Source organism: Gambusia affinis, linkage group LG10 (assembly GCF_019740435.1).
Source record: "Gambusia affinis linkage group LG10, SWU_Gaff_1.0, whole genome shotgun sequence".
Taxonomy (NCBI): domain Eukaryota; kingdom Metazoa; phylum Chordata; class Actinopteri; order Cyprinodontiformes; family Poeciliidae; genus Gambusia; species Gambusia affinis.
Window position 1 is genome coordinate 23,368,725 of NC_057877.1, and position 19,700 is coordinate 23,388,424.

The 19,700-nt window shown below is 39.2% G+C and overlaps 1 protein-coding gene across 3 annotated transcripts in view; it reads right to left on the bottom strand.

Annotated features, from left to right (window-relative positions):
- Positions 1-19,700, bottom strand: part of dennd1b (DENN/MADD domain containing 1B) — a 135,946-nt gene that overhangs the window by 109,768 nt on the left and 6,478 nt on the right. For all 3 annotated transcript variants that reach the window (XM_044130502.1, XM_044130503.1, XM_044130504.1), the window contains exon 3: positions 367-410. In XM_044130502.1, coding sequence (XP_043986437.1) covers positions 367-410 — 44 coding nt within the window. The remainder of the gene's footprint in view (positions 1-366; positions 411-19,700) is intronic.

Below are 19,700 nucleotides of genomic sequence, written 5' to 3' on the forward strand. Positions count from 1 at the left end.
AAAACAGAGGTGTGCATTCCTGTCACGGATGCATGATAATTACAGATTCACCATTTATTGAAGACCTGCTCACTGCTTTTCATTATCAACCACAGACGTACAGTCAGGCAGAGAAGGATGGTGGGGATGAGGAGGAGGAGGAGAGGAAGCACCTGAAGGAGAGCGGTGGTGGTGATAGGTGCTGGGGGAGGTTACCACAGGAAGGCAGGGCGAGTTCAGGCGTGAGGAAAAAGGAAGAGAGACGGCAGAGGAGGAGGAGGAGGAGGAGATGGCGGTGGTGGTGTTGGCGGTAGAGGTTGTCTGTAACACTGAACGAGCGAGAGATTTGGAGAGAGTGGAAAAAGAAAAAGCAGAGTGTGTTCCAACCTGGTCTGTGTGGTCCTGGGGGAAGCTCCACAGCACGGTTGGATCTAGAGGTAATTGACAGACAGCATTAATCAGCGAGTGAGAAACACACCGTCTTCGCTAGCTGCCTCAGATCACATACATATTAATGAGAGGGGTGGGGGCAAGGGTGGCTGCTGCGAGCCTGTGCACGCACACACACTCGTATGCTGACATGCACACCCCCTCACATGGAGCAGCGCACACTGAAAGACAAGAGAGTATCTAGGCTGACTGTGTTGTAAATATGCAAATCTATATCCTCAGTGTAGATATGATAGCTGATATTATACACCGAATCATGCACGTTTAACAAAGTCGCAATAACACACACTGGTTTATTTGCTTAATTATTCCTACGTTGATGCAAGCTTTGCTGTTTTGCTGGGATGTAAATCTTAAACCAAAAGGTCGATTACTATAAAAGGGTTCTGATTTCTATTTTCAGTTAACAACAGAATAACATAAACGAGAGATTAACCGGGATTATCATTGGATTTGCAGAACAAGTAAATTACCTACTTACAATAAATACTGTTTTGTTCGATGCAAAAGCTTAGCGAGTTTTGATAAACACTATGATTCAAATGTTTCGCGTGAACAGTAGGAGTGATATCAACAATATCACTCAGATGATATTTGTAGATATCATCTGAGTGAGTGGGTGAGAATTTATTACTGTTTTGAACAAAAAAAGGCTAAGACTAGTCAAAGTAACTACATTTACATAATTTTCTTAATTTAGACAGTGACAAAGAGCAAAAAAAAAAAAGAGAGAAACTGAAAGGTCACTAAAACCAGCTGGTCTGAAGCTCAAAAATCAGACCTTAGGAAACAGTATTTTCTTCAACTAAAGAGGGCAGAACTTTTAGCGGATAACAGGAAGGCTGATTAAAATAAAGCCAAGCACACTGCTCTCTAATTCCATTTTAAGCTTCATCACTCATGGATTTAGAAATGTCAACCTCGGTTACTGTAAGGGTCCACGTTCAGTAGAATATATAAACAAAGATAACATTATGGTACAACTACCTGCATTAAATAATTAACACTATAAGATACTGAAGCCAGATGAGAAAGTCAAATCTAATAATGTTTTTACTGTAAAATAACAGGAAATCCTGTTTTACAACAGGTGTGCATGGCATAATGTCAGGTTTGTTCCTAATATCTATAAATTACTGACTTAACGGCAGCATCAACAGTGTTTAAAATATACATATTTTAATGCTCAAGTTATTATACCTCATATACTTTAATATAGTTGGTAAAGACAAATGACAATAGACTTGAATCGGTATCAGTAGGACAAAGTTAGACAAAAACTTGAGAAAGAAACAAAGGAAAGAATTTGTAGTTTCACATTCATATTAACTTGTGTTTGAGTTTTCACACCAGTTTGTGCCATGTGTTCGAGAGCAGGCGGACACCCAGCTATAGTCAGAACATGGGGGTTATCTGGTAAACATGGCTTCTACAGCTCTGAGTTCATCCAGTGACCCTGGCAGGAACAGCAACGGTTAAAGCAGACCAGCTTTTGCGTGCCAAGTTCACTGTCGCAGATGGACTACAGAGTAAAAAACAAACACGTCTACATCTGTGCACAAGGAAAACTGAATGAGTGAATGAGAAGAAATTTTAAAAGAAACAGAAGTCTTAAACAACTGTGAATAAAAACCAATAGAAGAAATCAAATGAAAAGCCAACATGTAATCACACAGTGTTAGGAGAGGCTTCATGGCTAACAACCCAGGATGTCTGTGAGAATCAGAAACACAATGGCAGTGTACACGACGGAGCGGCAGCAGAACCCGTGGTGCCTTACGTAATCCTATTGGATGATTTCATGGGTCTCATCCTGAAAAGAGCGGCCCAGTAAAAAAAAAAATAAAAAGAACACCAGACCTCAAAGCTCAGCAATCCAACTATGACTACCCCCTTTCTTTCTAGCCTATGATCTGGCACAGTCAGGGCTATTTTATGGTGATTTAGTGGGTGAGAGAATGGAGACGCTTGCTGGGGATGAATGACAGACATGAAGAGGGACAGGAAGTCTGGAGACGAGAGAGAGCCTGAGAAGACACGGGAACACTTGTTGTGCAGAGCGGCTACGTTTAGCACTCTACGTTGTGTGCTAAGAACCACTATAATTGTACTCCTAGTTCTTATTGCTTTTAACCAGGTTCACAGTTTAAATGGTGGAGACCAATGTGGAGAGCATGACTGAACACAAAATAAAGTTGTGAAAAAGGTACAACAAAAATGAGCAAACATGCCTCTAAAATAGTGTCTCTCTCTTAACCAACTCACATTTTTAACAATCATGAGATGGAGAAAAAAAACAGACAGGCGCTCAAACTAACAGACCCGGAGAGGCAACCCATTTCGTCATGTAGAGTTTAATCCAGATCTTCACATTTAAATCACGCAATTGAAAAACATATTTGAAATTGATTATGAAGCTGGCGCAAAGCAGAATAAAAACAGCATTAGAAACATGCAAAGCTGATTACTGAGAACCTTTTAGCTAACTCTTCAGGAGTTTATATGATTTCCTACCAAATCAATGAAGCGTCTGACGCATGCACTGCCTACATCACAATTACATTAACAAAGTTTCTCAACTTTGTCCTTTCAACAATTTTCTTTCTGATAAATTTTAGATAGAATAACTCCACCTTTGAAATGTCTTGACACAACTTCTTGATAACTTAACAACTCAATAATATCTTGGCTTTATGTTCTGATGTGTTTATTGTTTTATTCATAGGAAATAAAGCACAGTAAGGAATTATTTTTGCTTGCACTAAGCAGTAATATTAAGCCAAAATAGGATTTATATATATTTTTTTTTTCATAATATCTGCCCTTAACACAGGAACAGACTTTTTTTCCTGCTGGGTGTATATCAGGACTTACAGCTCTAACAAAAAGCTTTAACATGAACATGTAAAAACATGTCGCCTTTTAATCCCATTCATTCCAGGTTCCGTCAGGAGCTTATTTCTCCTATTTCAACTGCTAATGAATTTTCTTCTGGATTCCCTGTTGTTTGTCACCATCTTCTCCCGCCATAATTTGTCTCAGTTAGCACATATTTCTGCTTTATTTCAGGTCTTCATCCCCTGAAATGGTAAGCATCACTCCGCCATGCTTACCTAAGACATTTTACAACACAGCTCCCCTCCTAATACCTCCAGATGTCTGTCATATTCAGGTTTGCACCCTCCTTCTCTATTTTTTGCCTCCGGTTGAAGGTGTTGGGCGAATGGTGGGTGTAGATAGGACGCTGAAGGGGTTAAAGCTGAAAGTTGAAGGTTACAGAGGTGAAGAGATCTCTGCTGCTCTGTCGAGGGACACAAATGTCACCACGACAGATATTCAATATTTAGCTATCACAATTCTGAAATGTCCATGTCAGCTGTTTCTTCTGCTCAAAAGGTAAAATTTAATTGAAATCCAAGTTTTGTGAGAGATTTCTGTTTTTTGCATTATCTTTGACCTGATGATCCAAAACTACTGCCATTAACAGCCATTAGCTATTTATGTTTGAGGTAAAGATGGCATCCCACCATGTAAGAAAGCATTTTACTATTATTTCAAAACAAAGAGAAAATGTTGGAGTTGTCTTTAGCTTCTTATTTTAGTGATTGGTGCACTTTGTGGCAAGCTTTACTAAAACAGCAAGTTTTCCAAAGGGAAAACAATAATTTTCAAGTACAGGATTTTTCACAACAGAGGTCAAAAAGACTAAAAGGGCAAGTTTGCCAAAATATGGTTAGTCTTCCTGTTACCTGCTGAAAATCTTGCTCTCTTTTGCAGCCTGAATCATCTGTGAATGTTTCAACTTGCCAAAGATCCAAGTTGAGGTATTTAGTCTTTTTTTATGAGTTCCCACCATTTTTGTGTTTCCAGAAACTTACATTCCATCGTGTCACAAACTCTGAAAATGCCTCATTTAGTATGTTAAAACTTTTACACAGAGCTTAGGTAAGGTGGATTTACTATGGAAACTGGAAAAGCAGACGTTTTGGAGAACAAGTGCAGGCTTGTGTAGTCAAAAATAAACCTGTACAGTTAACGGAAATATGAAATTCTACAAAGCATCTGCATTATAGGAAAGTCTTTCCTTGAACAACATATGCGCATCAGAATTGAACTGATACATTTCTAACAAGGTTCTTGTTCTTTTTCACACATTGTTATCCCTCTTTGCAGCTGCTTGTGCACAAATCCATCGTTCACACTAAGACCTACTTGCATTATACATTTATTCTGAAAAAATACTCTGTCACCTCCATCAATGCCAAAAACAAAAAAAAGGCTGAATATGTTTTTATTGGATTTTCTACAGCTGACACAATCTATAAAGAGTTGTTGGATGCAGCATAAAAACAGTCAATTTTATGTGACACTAGTGGCAGCAAGACTGACAGAATGAAAACAACCTATAGCATATATCACCCCAGTGCGGCGTAAACAAATCCAATGGGTGAGAATTGAATTGAAATCACCTATTGAGAGTTAGATTCCTGCATTCACACCCAGGAAAATCGAGGTGGGCAAATGTGACGAAAAAGCTCAAGAAGTGACCGCTGGTGCCTGCATGCAGCGTGTGTGAAAATGTGTACTGCATGAGTAGATATGTGTTTACAGATGGATAGCAAGCTCAGGAGTGAGTATTTACAGTACACTGACTTGTCCATTGATCCCTGAGGGCTTCAAGCATGGCTGACCTCCCCCAGTCACAGTGGGGGCAACAATCCGGCAGCCCTGAGCCATGACACAGATACTGGTGAGGGAAGAGGGGCGGAGGGGGCCTGGGTGGTTGATATGGTTCAAAAGTCAATGTTTTGGCTACTTTTAACACGCCTGTCATTAAAAGCCGGAGGTGGGAGGGTCAGTCGGTAATTAGAAATAATACGTGAAAGCTACAAAACAATTAGATTTGCAACATGTTAAACAGACACTGGTTCTAAAATTCACCAATCAGCTTACAATTATTTCTCCCCTTTCACTAATTAGCAATCAAAAGGGTAAATACTGGAAAAAGATTTTTAAATTTTTATATTTTCCAGAAATGCACCAAATTAATATCAACCTCACAACATCAATGTGCAATATTCATATCACAAAGGACTGCTAGGAGCAGGAGTGCACTGATCAATCAACTGAGAATTGATCAGTTGATTTTGGATCATTTGCGATCGGCTGACACTTGCATTAGAAACCGATCTTATCCATTGATCTCGTCTGCCTCTGCAAACCTTCTGCTCTGCTGTCAGAGCAGAATGACTGACAAACCTGCCCACCAGGTCACATTTAAACTTTTCATTTATATTTAAAAGCACTGCCTCGTGTGCAGCTAAAACAACTTCGTATTGTTTCACAGTTATCCTTCAACGCTACTCAAAAAAATTAGACTAAAATTGGTTAAAACACTTTAAATGTTGCATGTGTCATGCTATGGAACTATTTAGCCAGTTGGACAGTTTCTACAAACACATCAGTCATGCATATGTATAAATAAATAAATAAAAATTGCTATTGGTTAAGATAAATCTTATTGGTGAATCTCTAACTACAACCCATCTCACCCATCTACTGTATGTCTACTCTCAGATTAGAGATGAAATAAACGTGATGCTTTACCTCCCTTTTCTTTAATTTTACCCACAAATCTTTGTCTGTTGCCTCTAAATGAGAAACGTTGGCATGTTCGTCTTGGCATAAATCTGTGCTTCTTGGGATTTTCAAGTAGGGTAAAAAGAAGCTGCTGGCAGAGGATGTCATTCCTAATGCTGCTGGTTGGAGGAAAAAGTTGGCACATTTTACCAGTGTGTCAGAAATCTCACACTGCCCAGCGCTGCACAGCGAGTTATTCAACTTGAAGTCATTTTGTCACTGAAAGAGAGAGGAAAAAAACATGCCTACTAACTTTGACTGACACAGTGCTGGATAAAAATATCCTTTTCAAACAACTGGAATAAGCATATGATGAACGTGGAATACGCCCACGGACCAGAGGCAGATTTGTGCTCTGTACTTCTATATGATCACCTCAACAGTAACAGAGGCACTTTAAAACTGGGACTTCAGTGAAGCACAAAAAGAGCCAACTCTAAATCCAGTGTGAATACACATTTAGATGAAAGCTTTTGGTTTATAATTCTCTATACTATGTGAATCAAACACAGACTTGGAGCCCTCATGGCCATGCAGTGTTGTAAAGGCATAAAAATGCACTTTTTTCTCCATCGACGACTGAATGTGAGTGAATAGGAGGCCTGTTTGTTAAGGGAGGCCAAATCCCATATGGCGAACAGCAGCTCTTCTGGTGAGAAGAGAAGCTGAGAAAGCCATCGGCAGCCCCTCTCCTCCATCCGTGTTGCAGAGATGAAGGGATGTAGCGCCTGCCTCTTCTTGTTCCTCTTTTCTTCCCTCTCCCTTTGCCTCCTCTCCTCCTCCTTTCGTGGCCAGGGGTTAAACTGCTGCACTCTAACCTCCTTGGCAAAGATTTCATTCACTCACTTTCTCTCGCTCGCTCTCATCTCAGGCAGAGACTTATTTCACAGTATGTAGTGGATTAGGCCCCCTCATATGCCCCTGGACAAAAGCATTGTTTTAGCACTAGCCTGTTTGCTATAACTGGAGGAAGCTAGCACTACTAAGCGTCCACAATATGGCCATTGTGGACAAGGGGCTAAAGGGACTCTGCCTCGGAGGCCGTCTAGACTTTGAGCCAGGGCCGACTGGAGAATCGGGAGGAGAAAATCCCATCAGGCAGTGGAGTGAAAGTTAACTAAGGTAACCTGCTGTGAACCTGATGAAGATGTCAAGCCAACATATGGCAAAAAATGTCTATTGTCAGAAGAAGAAGCTTTCTTCCCTCTGATGGAGGCAACGCTGGAGGAGGCGGAGACGAGGGGCGGCTAAAGAAAACTAAGGGGGTTGAACAACCTAAAGGGAGGAATAAGTGCGGTGGTCATCGTTTTACTTCTGGATCAGCAGTCTTATTCTGGCCGGGAGGAGGCCCGGCCCCTCCGCTCACAATTAAAGGAGTAAGCAGATTAACTGGCATCTTTCAAAAGCCAGCAGAAAGAAAAACACACTCAGGGACGTTTAAAACTGGTTTTTCAATTTGCCTATCACGTCTCGTACTGCAAATGGCATTACATTTCATGCTGATTTTGAATGTTTTCAGTCACATCTTAAAACTATGACATGCTCCTTAAGTTTACTAATCTTGATTGGTCACACTATGTTGTTAAAGTAAGGGCTGCAAAGTGAGAGAGAAAAATCCAGTTTTCTGGAAAACATACATGGATTCAAGTCATTTACCATATTTATTTTATTTAATTTTCAGTCTTAGTTATATCTAACACTATATTTTATTTATTTATTATTATTTTTTTAGATAAGCGCCAACAAATGCATCACAAAGCTGATCTAGATAACATCCATAAATAGGTCTCCATTTTCACAGGAGTGATGAGATTTGCCTCCAAATGCTTAAAAATTTGAATAAACAAAGAGACAAAACAACCTCTAAGGTAGAGTCTGAGCTGCCAGCCAAAAAACCCAACTGGCAGCCTTCACATGTGAGAGATGCTGGCCTGAGGGATTTCCAAGCCATCTCTACAGATACATCTGAAAAAAGATAAACAACAGTCTCAGTTGGAAGGGGAAGAAAGACCGAGCTGCATGGAGATGATGTGACCCTATTAATGCCACATTAGTTGTTCCGTCTTCCCCAGCAATGTGAGAAAAATGCTTCAGTGGGATGAGCTGAGAGAGAGAGAGGGAAGGGGGGTGGAGAAGAGGTGGAGAGAGAGAGAGAGAGAGTGAGAGAGACAGAATGAGAGGAGTGAAAGCGATACTGTCTCCGGGCTAGTTGGGATGCAACCCAATTTCACAGCTTCACGAATGAGTGGCACAGCATATGGATGCAACCTTTGTGACAGCCTCTCTGTATCACCACGTATCAGCGTTGATATTCCCAGTCAGATTCCATACTGGTCCAACATTATGTCAAACACCAGCGTCGCATGACTGCATCTTCAACACAGCCACCACACAGCGCGTTTGTTAAGAGGAGGGATTCCTCCTTTAAACAGGAACATAAACTAAAACAGCATCTCTATGGGTGGAGTCCGCTGACTTTACTCTGAAGTGTTTCAGGCCTAAAACATTAAAATATAATGTATATTATGAAAAGCCGCGTCGTTTCGGCCGGAGTGCCACCAAGTAAACACAGTGATTTCATTGGTGGGTGCTGCTAGTTGGCCGAAACATGTCTTTATGTAAATGCATATGTCTCTGCATATGTTCCAACCATCTGCTTTCATCAAAACATCTAAGAAAATAAAGACAAATAACAGTTCTATGAACTCAGTCAAAGGCAAAGTGATGGAGAGGGACTACATTAATACACAAAGGGATGTTTTTTTTAATGTGCATAATACACAGTTCCTTGCAAGTATTTAAACCGCTTGGACTTTAATATAGACAACAAAGTTGTCCATAACTATTAAGTTGAAGGAAATTATACATTGCTTATGATTTTATTTTTATTTTTTTTTTTTACTAATTAAGAATCTGAGAAATAAATACTTTGTAGAATCAAATTTTGCTAGTTGTTTTAGAGGACCTCTATAACTGCTTTGTTCACCTGCAGGCTTACATTTCAGCCCCTTCTTTGTAAAATTACATAATTTCACTAACATTGAATGGAGACTTTCTTTGAACATGCAATTTTAAGACTTGACACAAATTCTCAAAAGTATTTATGTCTGGACTTTGACTAGGACATTCTGACAGATGAATATGCTTTAATGTGTATGTATTATTTAGTCCACTGAAGCTGTGGGTGCCTCCGTCTCTAGCAGGGATCTTCCATGATTTTTCTCTATTAGCTCCAAATATCTTCCATTCCACTCAGTCCAACTTTCCTCTCCCTGCTGAAGATAAGAATTCCCACTGTATAATGCTGCCACCACCATTTTTAGAGTAGGTAATTAAATGATTACTAAGTTAGTTGATGATTATTTTAATAATTGATTCATTGTAATTAATTGTTTCAGCCTTAGTGCACCTAGTGCAGTGCAGGTTTTCCAACCCACACAAGATTTTGTATGTACTCTAATCTGATCAGAGGAGTCTCTTTCACATGTTTGCTTTGTCCTCTAGGTGTCACTGCAAATAAGACATCCTATGGCTTTCTTTCAGAACTTGTTTTTTTCTTTTAACTCTTGAAGGCCATGTTTGTGGAGAGAATGATCCACATGTGTCATCTCAAGAGATTCACCCACCTGAGCAGTGGGTGAGCGCCTCCAGAACTACAAAGATTACTGCTCTCCTTGCGCAGCGGTGTATGTGTTGCTAAAGTTGGAGTTTTCCCAAAAAGATCAGGTGTGCCTGATTGAAGATCTAACAAATAATAAAGAAACTTAGAAAAACAATGTAAAACACCAGACAGCAATAAATGGTTAAAAGTGCAATTAGGAATTCTAAGAAAATGTAAAATAAATAATAAATCATGACTGCCCTATAGAAAATATATACAGATACAGATATTAATATTGGATCGATCGATAAGCTATAATCTTCACCACATTGTGTGTTAGTTTACCTTCAGTATGTGGCTTGCTCACTAATGAGTCCTAACAAACTTCACACAATTTATTAAACCATTTTGCACCTTTAGTGTTTATCTATCACAGAACATTTCAAGGGTTCGGTTGGTAATTTGCTAAAAGCTGCTGCTGAGGTCTTTGTTAGACGACTGTTTTTAAGAGAAAACGCCGTGTGCAGCACAGAAGCTCCTTGAGGTGTGGAGGGGATCGATCTCAGTTAATGTCACATGGCACAGCACCCAGAGGCAGCCGCGTGGCGCTGATGACACTGTAAAGCCTTGCCTTTGGCGGCTACATGCTCGGTGCCGCCGAGCTGCGATTTGAAGTTCACATGCAAAGGCTGACAGACAGACAGCTCTCAGTCAAGCAGTCAGCTCTCAGTCAGCCAATCCTTCCACAGGGATGGCAACATACCTGGATCTGTTAAAAGCGTACAACACTACCTAAACTCAAACATATACACAGGGGCCTCGGCATGCTGCAGGACTGATGGACTGCGCACTGACAGAAAAACACTGGCAAAACATCACCAAAATGCAGCTTTGCACACACAAGAATGCTCCACTCTTACATCTAATTTGGCAGAAAACTACTGCATGCCAACTTTTGACGAACTATACTTAAAGGGAGGTAAACATGCTGGGTTTTTTGATAAAATTCAGCTTGTTCAGCTTAACGTAAATCTAAAACCAAAGGGAAAAAATTAAATACAAAGAAGTATATTATTTTACAGGAGAGGTATTAAAACTTTATTTAAACCAGTAATTAATCTGTATAGGCATACTCTGATCAAACTTTTGACGAACAAGGGAGAAATCTTGAAAAGTCAGTTTTTCAGCGTAAAACAACTTGCAGTGTAAAATTATGCAATCTAGCACAGCACAAACTAAAACTTTGCTCTGAGTTTGTTGAAACGCTATGCAAATGCTAAACCTGAAGAACACAAAAATGCAGACGCTGAAAGAACACAGGAACCCGGAGTCGGACAATTTATTGTGAACACATAAAAATACACAAGTAAGTGAGCTATAAATATAAGATGAACCTCCTGCCTTAAAGAGAAAAAAGCTTTAAAAATGACCACACAATACTCATGCTGTGTAAACCTAATCTGAAATATCTTAAAAGATGAAGGAAATGAGAAGGGTTTCCACCTGCCGGGAAAAGTAAAACGGCTGATAGAACCTTGCCTCTGTGATAAAACAATGACAAAGCTCCAAGCTAACTCAGAAAAAGCGAAGACAATTGAAAAGTTGATTGATTACTGCTGAGAACTATAGTTTTTCACTCGATGGAGAGTTCTTTCCACTTTTACAGGCGGTTGTAGTCATCTTTTGTTCAACCACAAACACAGCAGATGTGTTTCTAATTGCAAAAGTGATCAAAGAGAGATAAAATTACTTCCTAACAAAGAGCTTCAGGTTGTGATTTGATCAGACACTTGTCAAACTTACAAAAGAACACTTGATGATTAAGAAAAACCACAATTGGAATGGCAATTCCAAATAAAAGACTAAATGTGGTGGATGTTTTTAATGCACTGCTCCAGATTGTAGAAGGCAGGAATGATTCATCCTGTTAACTGATTTGTTGAAGGTAAATAGCCTTCATCGAAGTTCATGTATCAAATAATGAAACCATCACATGCATTATGTATTTTAATAAATTGTGATACGGGATCAGAACCTTTTTGCTTTATTTACCATGAATGAAAACAATATAAAAGACTCAAGCCCAAAACTTCTGCATGGAAATAAAAATTTTAAAAAGTGATCATTTAAATTAAAAGTTTTAACACATCAAAATCAATGTAATTAACTTAAACACATTAAAGTTCCTATAACAAGCCTCATCAGAACCATAATTTATGGAATATGACCATATATGTTTACTAGAACATCAGTTAATAACTAAACCTGTCTTAACTTTGTACATGGAAATTTACACTAATATTCCCAATGAAAATTTGAAGCTCCAACACTGGTGCATTTGTGGGTGTTCAAAGAACAGTGCAAAGTAATTCAAACCTTTTAATTTCCCACATCTGAACACAAACAACAATTTAACTTAAGTGATGCCAGACTGACTGGAGTCTTAAATGTCAACACTTTAGCTACATTTCTCTTACAGAATTAATACAAAAAAGGAATTTCTAACAAAAGATTTCACTAAAAAACAAAAAGCTGTCCAGTTGAGACATTAATGATTACTGGAAGGAGAGGGATTTATAAATGTGTCTTTATGCAGATATGCAAACAAAGACTGATTTAGAAGATTTGCAACGGTAAAATGTCTGGACACTTACAGAGGCATCAAGATTGACCTATTTTTTTTTTTTCCGTCCTTAAAAAGTAGGCCAGAACCCAAATTAGGGGCCAGTAGGGGTACCACACGCATGTAAACGCCTTCGTCTTTACAGTAATTGTTTGATGTTAGGCAAACTAGGAGCAGCCTCGAGTGGCGAGACGTAGCCTGAGGGCATCGCTGTTGACATGTAAATATCAAGAATGAAAGCTGAAATGACAGCACAGACAGTCGGCTTTTACTCTTGGCTGTGCTTGGATTTGGCCTTGACCATAAAATTAAGGTTTAAAGGACAAGGGAAGTCTACATGTCCAGATACCAGTCCGCAAATCATGTCAGTAAAGAGGCTGATTTTCTTAATAGGCGGGAGAAACACATTTTCATCTTTTGTCATTCATTCATTCATAGTATTAAACTGACACGGGCCCAATGACACTAAAATGTAACTGGGACTCATTTTTTAACCAAGCCATGCTTTTTTTCTCACCATGCAAATAAATACAATCTAAAAATTAGAGTGATGAAGTTTATAACACAGTTAAAAAGGTTTAGTACATGTAAAAAAAAAAAAAAAATGCTGGCATTTTCTTACAAATAAGTTAAATCAAATTCCGTTAGATTAATTTATGTGTACAGCACTAACTCACCACAAAAGTCATCTCAAGGACCTTTACAAAGTAAATACATTAAATGTAAATATAGAATTACATTATTTCAATTCAACTCCAAATAATACACTGAATTTTAAACATTCCAGACTAATTTCAAACATTCAGTCCTACTTATAGTATTACCCAAAGGGAATCCAACTTAAAAAATCTGGGATGGTTTCTAACAAGTAGGACATTTGGATTATGCTAATACGTTTAATTACTCTGAAATCTGAAACAAATTTAGAATGAGCTATACAAATAAACTTGACTTGATCAAAACAGGCTAAAAGTTATTGCTACCTCAGACTACTTCACTGACTGATCACCTATTTAGCATGTTTGGGAGGATGCTAAAAATAATTTAAATAGAACCATTTATCTCTTTTTCCGTGAAGTCATCACAGCTGGGAGCTGAGGAAATAGATAGTTGAATAGAGTTATGATCTGTTCAAATCTGGCTGCAGTTCTCAAAAAACAACTAAGATTGTTCTGATGAGTAAAACATTTGATGCATTATTCCTTGTTTAACTTATGATGTCTAAACTGACCAATATTGTGACTATTGAGGTATAAAATTTGCTTAAAGCTCTGTCTGAGTGGTACAGTATTTATTATAAACAGAATAGAAAATGTTATAGGGTAAAAATAGTGTTCTGTAAAAAAAATTTTTTAAAAAGTGACTGTTAATAGGCAGCTGTACTAATCCTTCCTTTCTGAACAGTGTTTTAATATGTCTGTATTCAGGTATCTCAGATATACTATTGTGTCGACTGTTATTTGAGAAGTTCATCCAACAGAGACAAATTAATTTCTGCATTTTAAACTGTCATTTTTATCACAAGTGATTTTTATCACAGTGTGGCCTGTAATACCAGGCCACACTGGTATTACACACATGTGCAACTTAAATGCAAATTACATAGGCCCAGAATCACCACAGAACACCTAAATCTTCAAGTATGGTGCCAGTTTGCTATGTATCAAAGATCCATCCATCCATTTTCTTTACACCCTTCTTCCCTAATGGGGTCGGGAGGGTTGCTGGTGCCCATCTCCAGCTGCGTCCCGGGCGAGAGGCGGGGTTCACCCTGGACAGGTCGCCAGTCTGTCGCAGGGCAACACAGAGACATACAGGACACAGTAAAGATGCTTCACAGTACATTATCACCAAAATTCTAAAGCTCTGAAATTTGCAAAGCAGGTATGTGTCAGTTTTAAAATAATAAAGAAAAGGATATTCATATTGAGTACACTTCTATATAAAATGAATGGAAGCCATCCATTTTATCATCATCATCCATTCAGTCCCTTGTCCCATAGAGGGGTCAGGAGGGTTGCTGGTGCCTATCTCCAGTGGGGTTCACCCTGGACAGGTCGCCAGTCTGTCGCAGGGCAACACAAAGACATACAAGACAAACAAACATTCACACACACACTCACACCTAGGGAGAATTTAGAGAGACCAATTAACCTGACAGTCATGTTTTTGGACTGTGGGAGGAAGCCGGAGAACCCGGAGAGAACCCACCATGCACAGGGAGAACATGCAAACTCCATGCAGAAAGATCCCCGGCCGGGAATCGAACCCAGGACCTTCTTGCTGCAAGACAACAGCTCTACCAACTGCGCCACTGTGCAGCCCTGTGTATCAAAGATAATGTACCTATATAAAGCTTCTCCTGACTTTCTCCTCTTCACTGGACAAATCCTAACTTAAAATGTGAGGTCCAGGCTTTACAATAAACTGCTTTCATCTTGGGTGGAGATTGTGTATTGCAATGACGCCTGAGTTCACTAATCGAAAACAAAACATGATCACTTTTCTGGAACTGTCAGCTGATACCAACTTAGTGCTTCCTTTTTTTGGTGTGCTTTCTCCATTTGAGACAAGGAGAAAAAATGAATGAAATCCATACTCAGTCAAATCCTATTATGACATATCATAAAAGTGAACATCTTTTTTTCCCCTGAAATCCAATTTAACAGGCTAGCACAGATTATCATCACCAAAGCTATATTAAAGCAAAGGCTGAGCTAATCCTGTTCATTTGTGGGCTAAACTAGGCCACACTGGTATTACACACATAAGTACCTGCCAATTATTGTGCTTTGACTCAGAAAATCAGGTTTTACACAGTTGTTGGAGTACAACAGCATACATTTGCACCATCTGCTGTGCAAAGCATACGGCATATTCTAAATCATCTGTCACATTTTGACAGGACTCATATGAATGAAAAACAATAACAACAACTTTTTTTGTTCTTGAAGCGTCGTGCAGATGGACATTTTTGTGGCCTCATAAAAATGTCCATCATAAAAGCTTATAAAACTGCCACAGAGTTTTAGAAATAAAATTCAACAGTGATCACAGGAAAATAAATTCAGCTGCCAGCCCATAAAACTGCACAGTACATGGAGAAAACACACAAACAAAAAAAAAAAAAAAGACAAGCCACCAAGAAGACTGTTGCAAGACTGCAAGTGGGATAATGTGATGAAACTCTTCTGCATTCATCAAAATCTTTTTATTTTAAATTATTGATCAGGTTCCTACTTTCCCCACTTTTTCACCATGAAAAGGGGAAGTCTAAAAATAGCCTGCTGGTGTCAGTGCCTAGAAGTCTTTCCATGATCCCCCCTCCCTCCCTAACAATCTACACCCCCCTCCAGTCTGGCAGCACTAGTGAATTCAGATGAGCCTCCTGCAGTTCTCCCAGCTTCTGAGTCTCAATCTTATAGATGCAGTCACACACACACCCCTACAAACAACACAGAATCTACCTGTATCTACACACACAGCCGAAGCATACAGTTCCCCTGGAGTTTCAGTGCTGCATTGGAGAGCGGGAAGGCTCTACCAACAAACCTCTGCATCTTGGTTCTGAGTTTATATGTTACCACCAGCAGAGTATTTGCATCTTTTTTTAGCCTCCCATCTTCATTCTCTGTCCCAACACTTGGCACCGTGTTTATATTGTAAATACTATATGTCTGCAAAGTTTAGAAAAGTCACACGAGAGTGAATGATTTCCTTCGTCTCTACACTGTCGTCAAAAATCTCTTTCTCTGTCATTACAAGTCATCAGAAGGTGAGACAGAAGGTTTGCAACTTGTCACTCTTTAACCTGCAGTGTGATCACAAAGGAAGAAGCAAGAGACGTGGCTGATGCAACATGAAAAAGACACCAGTAGTTTCAGAACAGACGGTTAGTTTGAATAACTTAATACCAATATGCAAGCAAAACATGAATGATTGTTCTCAGAGAAATTACACCTGCAAATATGAGAAATCCATTGTAATGTTTCTATGTTTTGGCAAGCATGAGTGAATAAGGGAATGAGGACTCCAATCAAGACTTAAAACAAAAGCTCTTACTGAAGTCAGAATGAGGTGTTTTTCCACATTTTTATCTTTTCTTTTTTGCTGCACCGAGTTGGACTGTTAGATGTTGGAAAGCTTAATGTTGGTCTCTTCTGACTAAAGCACGTGGTTACAGGTGTCAGTATTGTTCAGCAAAGCTTACATCTGTTTGTGACGCAGAACAATGCAGGGTCTTTCCTGTTTTGACTCCAAAACAGTGACTTAGCTATGCATATGATGATTGTTATGGATATTCTTTGACCCCCTGGTCCTTGTCTACCCTTGTCTATTGCTCAAGTAGTTTTAATTCTAAACAAGTGTAGATATAGAAAGTTTAGGTGAATAGTTGTTTTCCTGTAGCCCAGTGGAGGCCAAGTCCACTCAACTAGAGCAACTGACTTGCAAACTTTACATGCATTTCTTCCTTTTCAGCTCTTCAGAGGCCTGGTGACAAACTGACTGATCTAAAGGTTGCAGGAAGGACTTTGCCACCCCTGTTGTAGGAATTTCCTGACTTATAAAGAATAACTCACTAAAATAACATGTTCTCTTGTCTGTCCCAATTTAAATAGTTGCTAAAAGCAACAGGCTGATGTATGACCACATTTTACGCCCCAGCAAACAAGAAGTAATTTCTTCCTCATTAAGAGTTCTTTAGTAAAGATAGAATCTTACAACATTATTACGTTTGCAAAATACATCATGTTTATACCACTTAGACAAATTCACAAAAGCAAGATGCACAACTCAAAAGTCTTTAGGCAAAAATATCCTCTAACTTCAACAGCAGACTAAAAAATATCTCAAACTAAAACTTTAGACTACTTTATTGATTGACTGCAACCCTGCTCTCGTTAGGGGGTTTCTGAATGTCTACTCATTACCACGCCAAAGCAGGAAAGTGAAGACACTTCCTCAATTCTGTTCAAAGGAAACTGATTAAAAATAACAGTAGATGATATCAAGCCTGGTGTTCAACACTCAAGACTCACAAATTCATATGGCTGAGACAGAAGAGAGAGGCAGAGGAGTTTAGAGATGAACAACGTGTGAGGAGCGGGGGCTGTCTCAGGAGTCTAATGACCAATCAACACCCTTCTTGCTGCCATGGCATCGGCAAGTTCTCCAAAGACTTGGTGTGAGCCCACCATGAACTTAACACAAAACTGGCAGAAAAATCTGACTTTAGAAACCAACAATGGTTGGGTCACAGAGCACCGACATTTTTGCAAAATGTCATTATGTTTTAAAACACTTTTTAAAACATGTACTACATAGAAGTTTTACTTAATAAGGGAAAAAACTTTTCTAAATAAGGAGAGGGTGAAAGAAAGAGTAAAACGACATGACAGTGCTGCTTGAGGAAGCTGAAGCTGAGACAGTAGTTTGATAGTAAAAGATGCAGACAAAAATGTTCTTTTTATAATTGTACAGCTCCAACTTCAGCACCAAAAAGAAATATTTTGTCACTTCCCACTTTATTTAATACACCTGTTCAACTGCTTCTTAATACAAATTGCAACTAAGCCAATCACATGGCAACAATGCCATCTAATTATGCTAAAAATAACTGGAAACTGATCATCAAATTGGAGAACAAAAAGGATTCAAGGGACTTTTATTTGTTCTCTGGTTGTTAGAATTTCTGAAACTGCAGAGCTACTCGGATTCTGCATATGTGGGGATTTGTTACAACCAAGGCAGTTAAAATACCATCTACATGCGGGACCATAAAGCAGATGGACTGTAACAGCAGAAAACCACACCTGGTGCTGCTTCTCTCAGCTAAGAAAAATAAACTCTCCAAAGAAGTTCACCAAAATGAGATAATAAAAGATTGGAGAAACATGTAAATATGGATTCATCCTACCTTGTATCAGTGATTTAACGTGTGAGAAATATCTTCTTGCCATTCTATTACCAACAGCTCTGAGACTACCTCCCTAATGCTACATCCCTTCATGGCCACAGTGTACCTTTCTTCCGTTGGCCTCCCCCAGCAGAATGAACCTACATGTCACTAAACTCATATTATCTCAAATTAGTTCCTTGAAGAAGACAATGAGTAGTCCAGTACTTCAATAATAATTGAGGTTCTTTATGCTGTGGAAGAACAATGACTTCTCATCAGGGATTGGTAGGTAACAGCTTTGCAGCAACTGTAATATGCTATCATGTTAGCATGGGTAAAACCTTTAAGGAAGGTTTCTGACTTCTTGTTGAATCAATGTCACCAAGTATCAGGACAGCACTGAAGGCAAAAAGGGGTCCGACCCAGTACCAAGTCATTTGTACCTCATAAAGCAGCCAGTGTGATTTACTGTTCTCACGTTCCTACATTTTAAATGTTAACCTTCTGCTTCATAAACTAAAGTAGGAAGCAACACTTCTCATGTAAATAAAAATGCTCATATGTAGAGAGTTTAGGGAATCTGACATGAACTCTTCTAGGAAAGCAAATTAGCTTAGCAAGTAAGGGGAAAGTTTATGGTACCAAAAACTAAAAGAAAAAAATAGAAAAAAGGGCAAGAAGAGAAACCTAAACCTCTGTCCATCCAGTGAGAAGCCAATGCTAACCTGGCGACCATCACTGAGTTTTATGTTAATAATAAATCGCTTCCCTAATTGCAGCATAAATGTTGCTGTAAAACTGATATGTTGGTCTATTAAGTTTATTGGTTTGTTAGCGGGAACAATCTGGCTGTAGGGAGCAGGCGAGGACAGGTAGCATCTGTCCCCACCTACTGCTTTGGCAGCATTAGCGTCATCTGCTAGCTTTGGCAGCATCTTGGAAGCACATCAATATGGCTTTATGTAGCCAGGGCCGCTAGTAGCTAGCATGCCAGTCACGCTCTCAGGCAACACTCTGCTCACAGCCTGAGCATCCACAGAGCAGCGTGCCAACAGAGCTGAGCAGAACTGAGCGGGGTGCTGAACAGGGAGGCCAGGTCTCTGTGGACCTGCATGGGGGGAAAAGGGACAGTGTCTGTCATCTAGCCACAGATCTGTAGTTAGAAGTGTGGGGCCGAATCCAGGTATGAACACCGCCACCACTGCAGTGGCAAGCTTTAAATTCTCACTGTTGTTTCCTTCCAGCAACACCGTTTCAGAATGCTGATGCTCTGTGTAAAAAAAATGCACTAGTACTTTTTAGAAAATAACACATGGAGAATCCCAAGTAGGGCTACAAATAATGATTATTTTAGTAATTGATTATTCTGATGTTTTACAGGGGGGAAAAAATTACCACATTCTGCTGATATTTCATTTAATAGTACCAATTTAAAAAAAAAAAGTTAACATTTTATTTCCTAAAATGCAGCAACATAAGATTTCTGCTTGGCTTAGCATTAATATAGC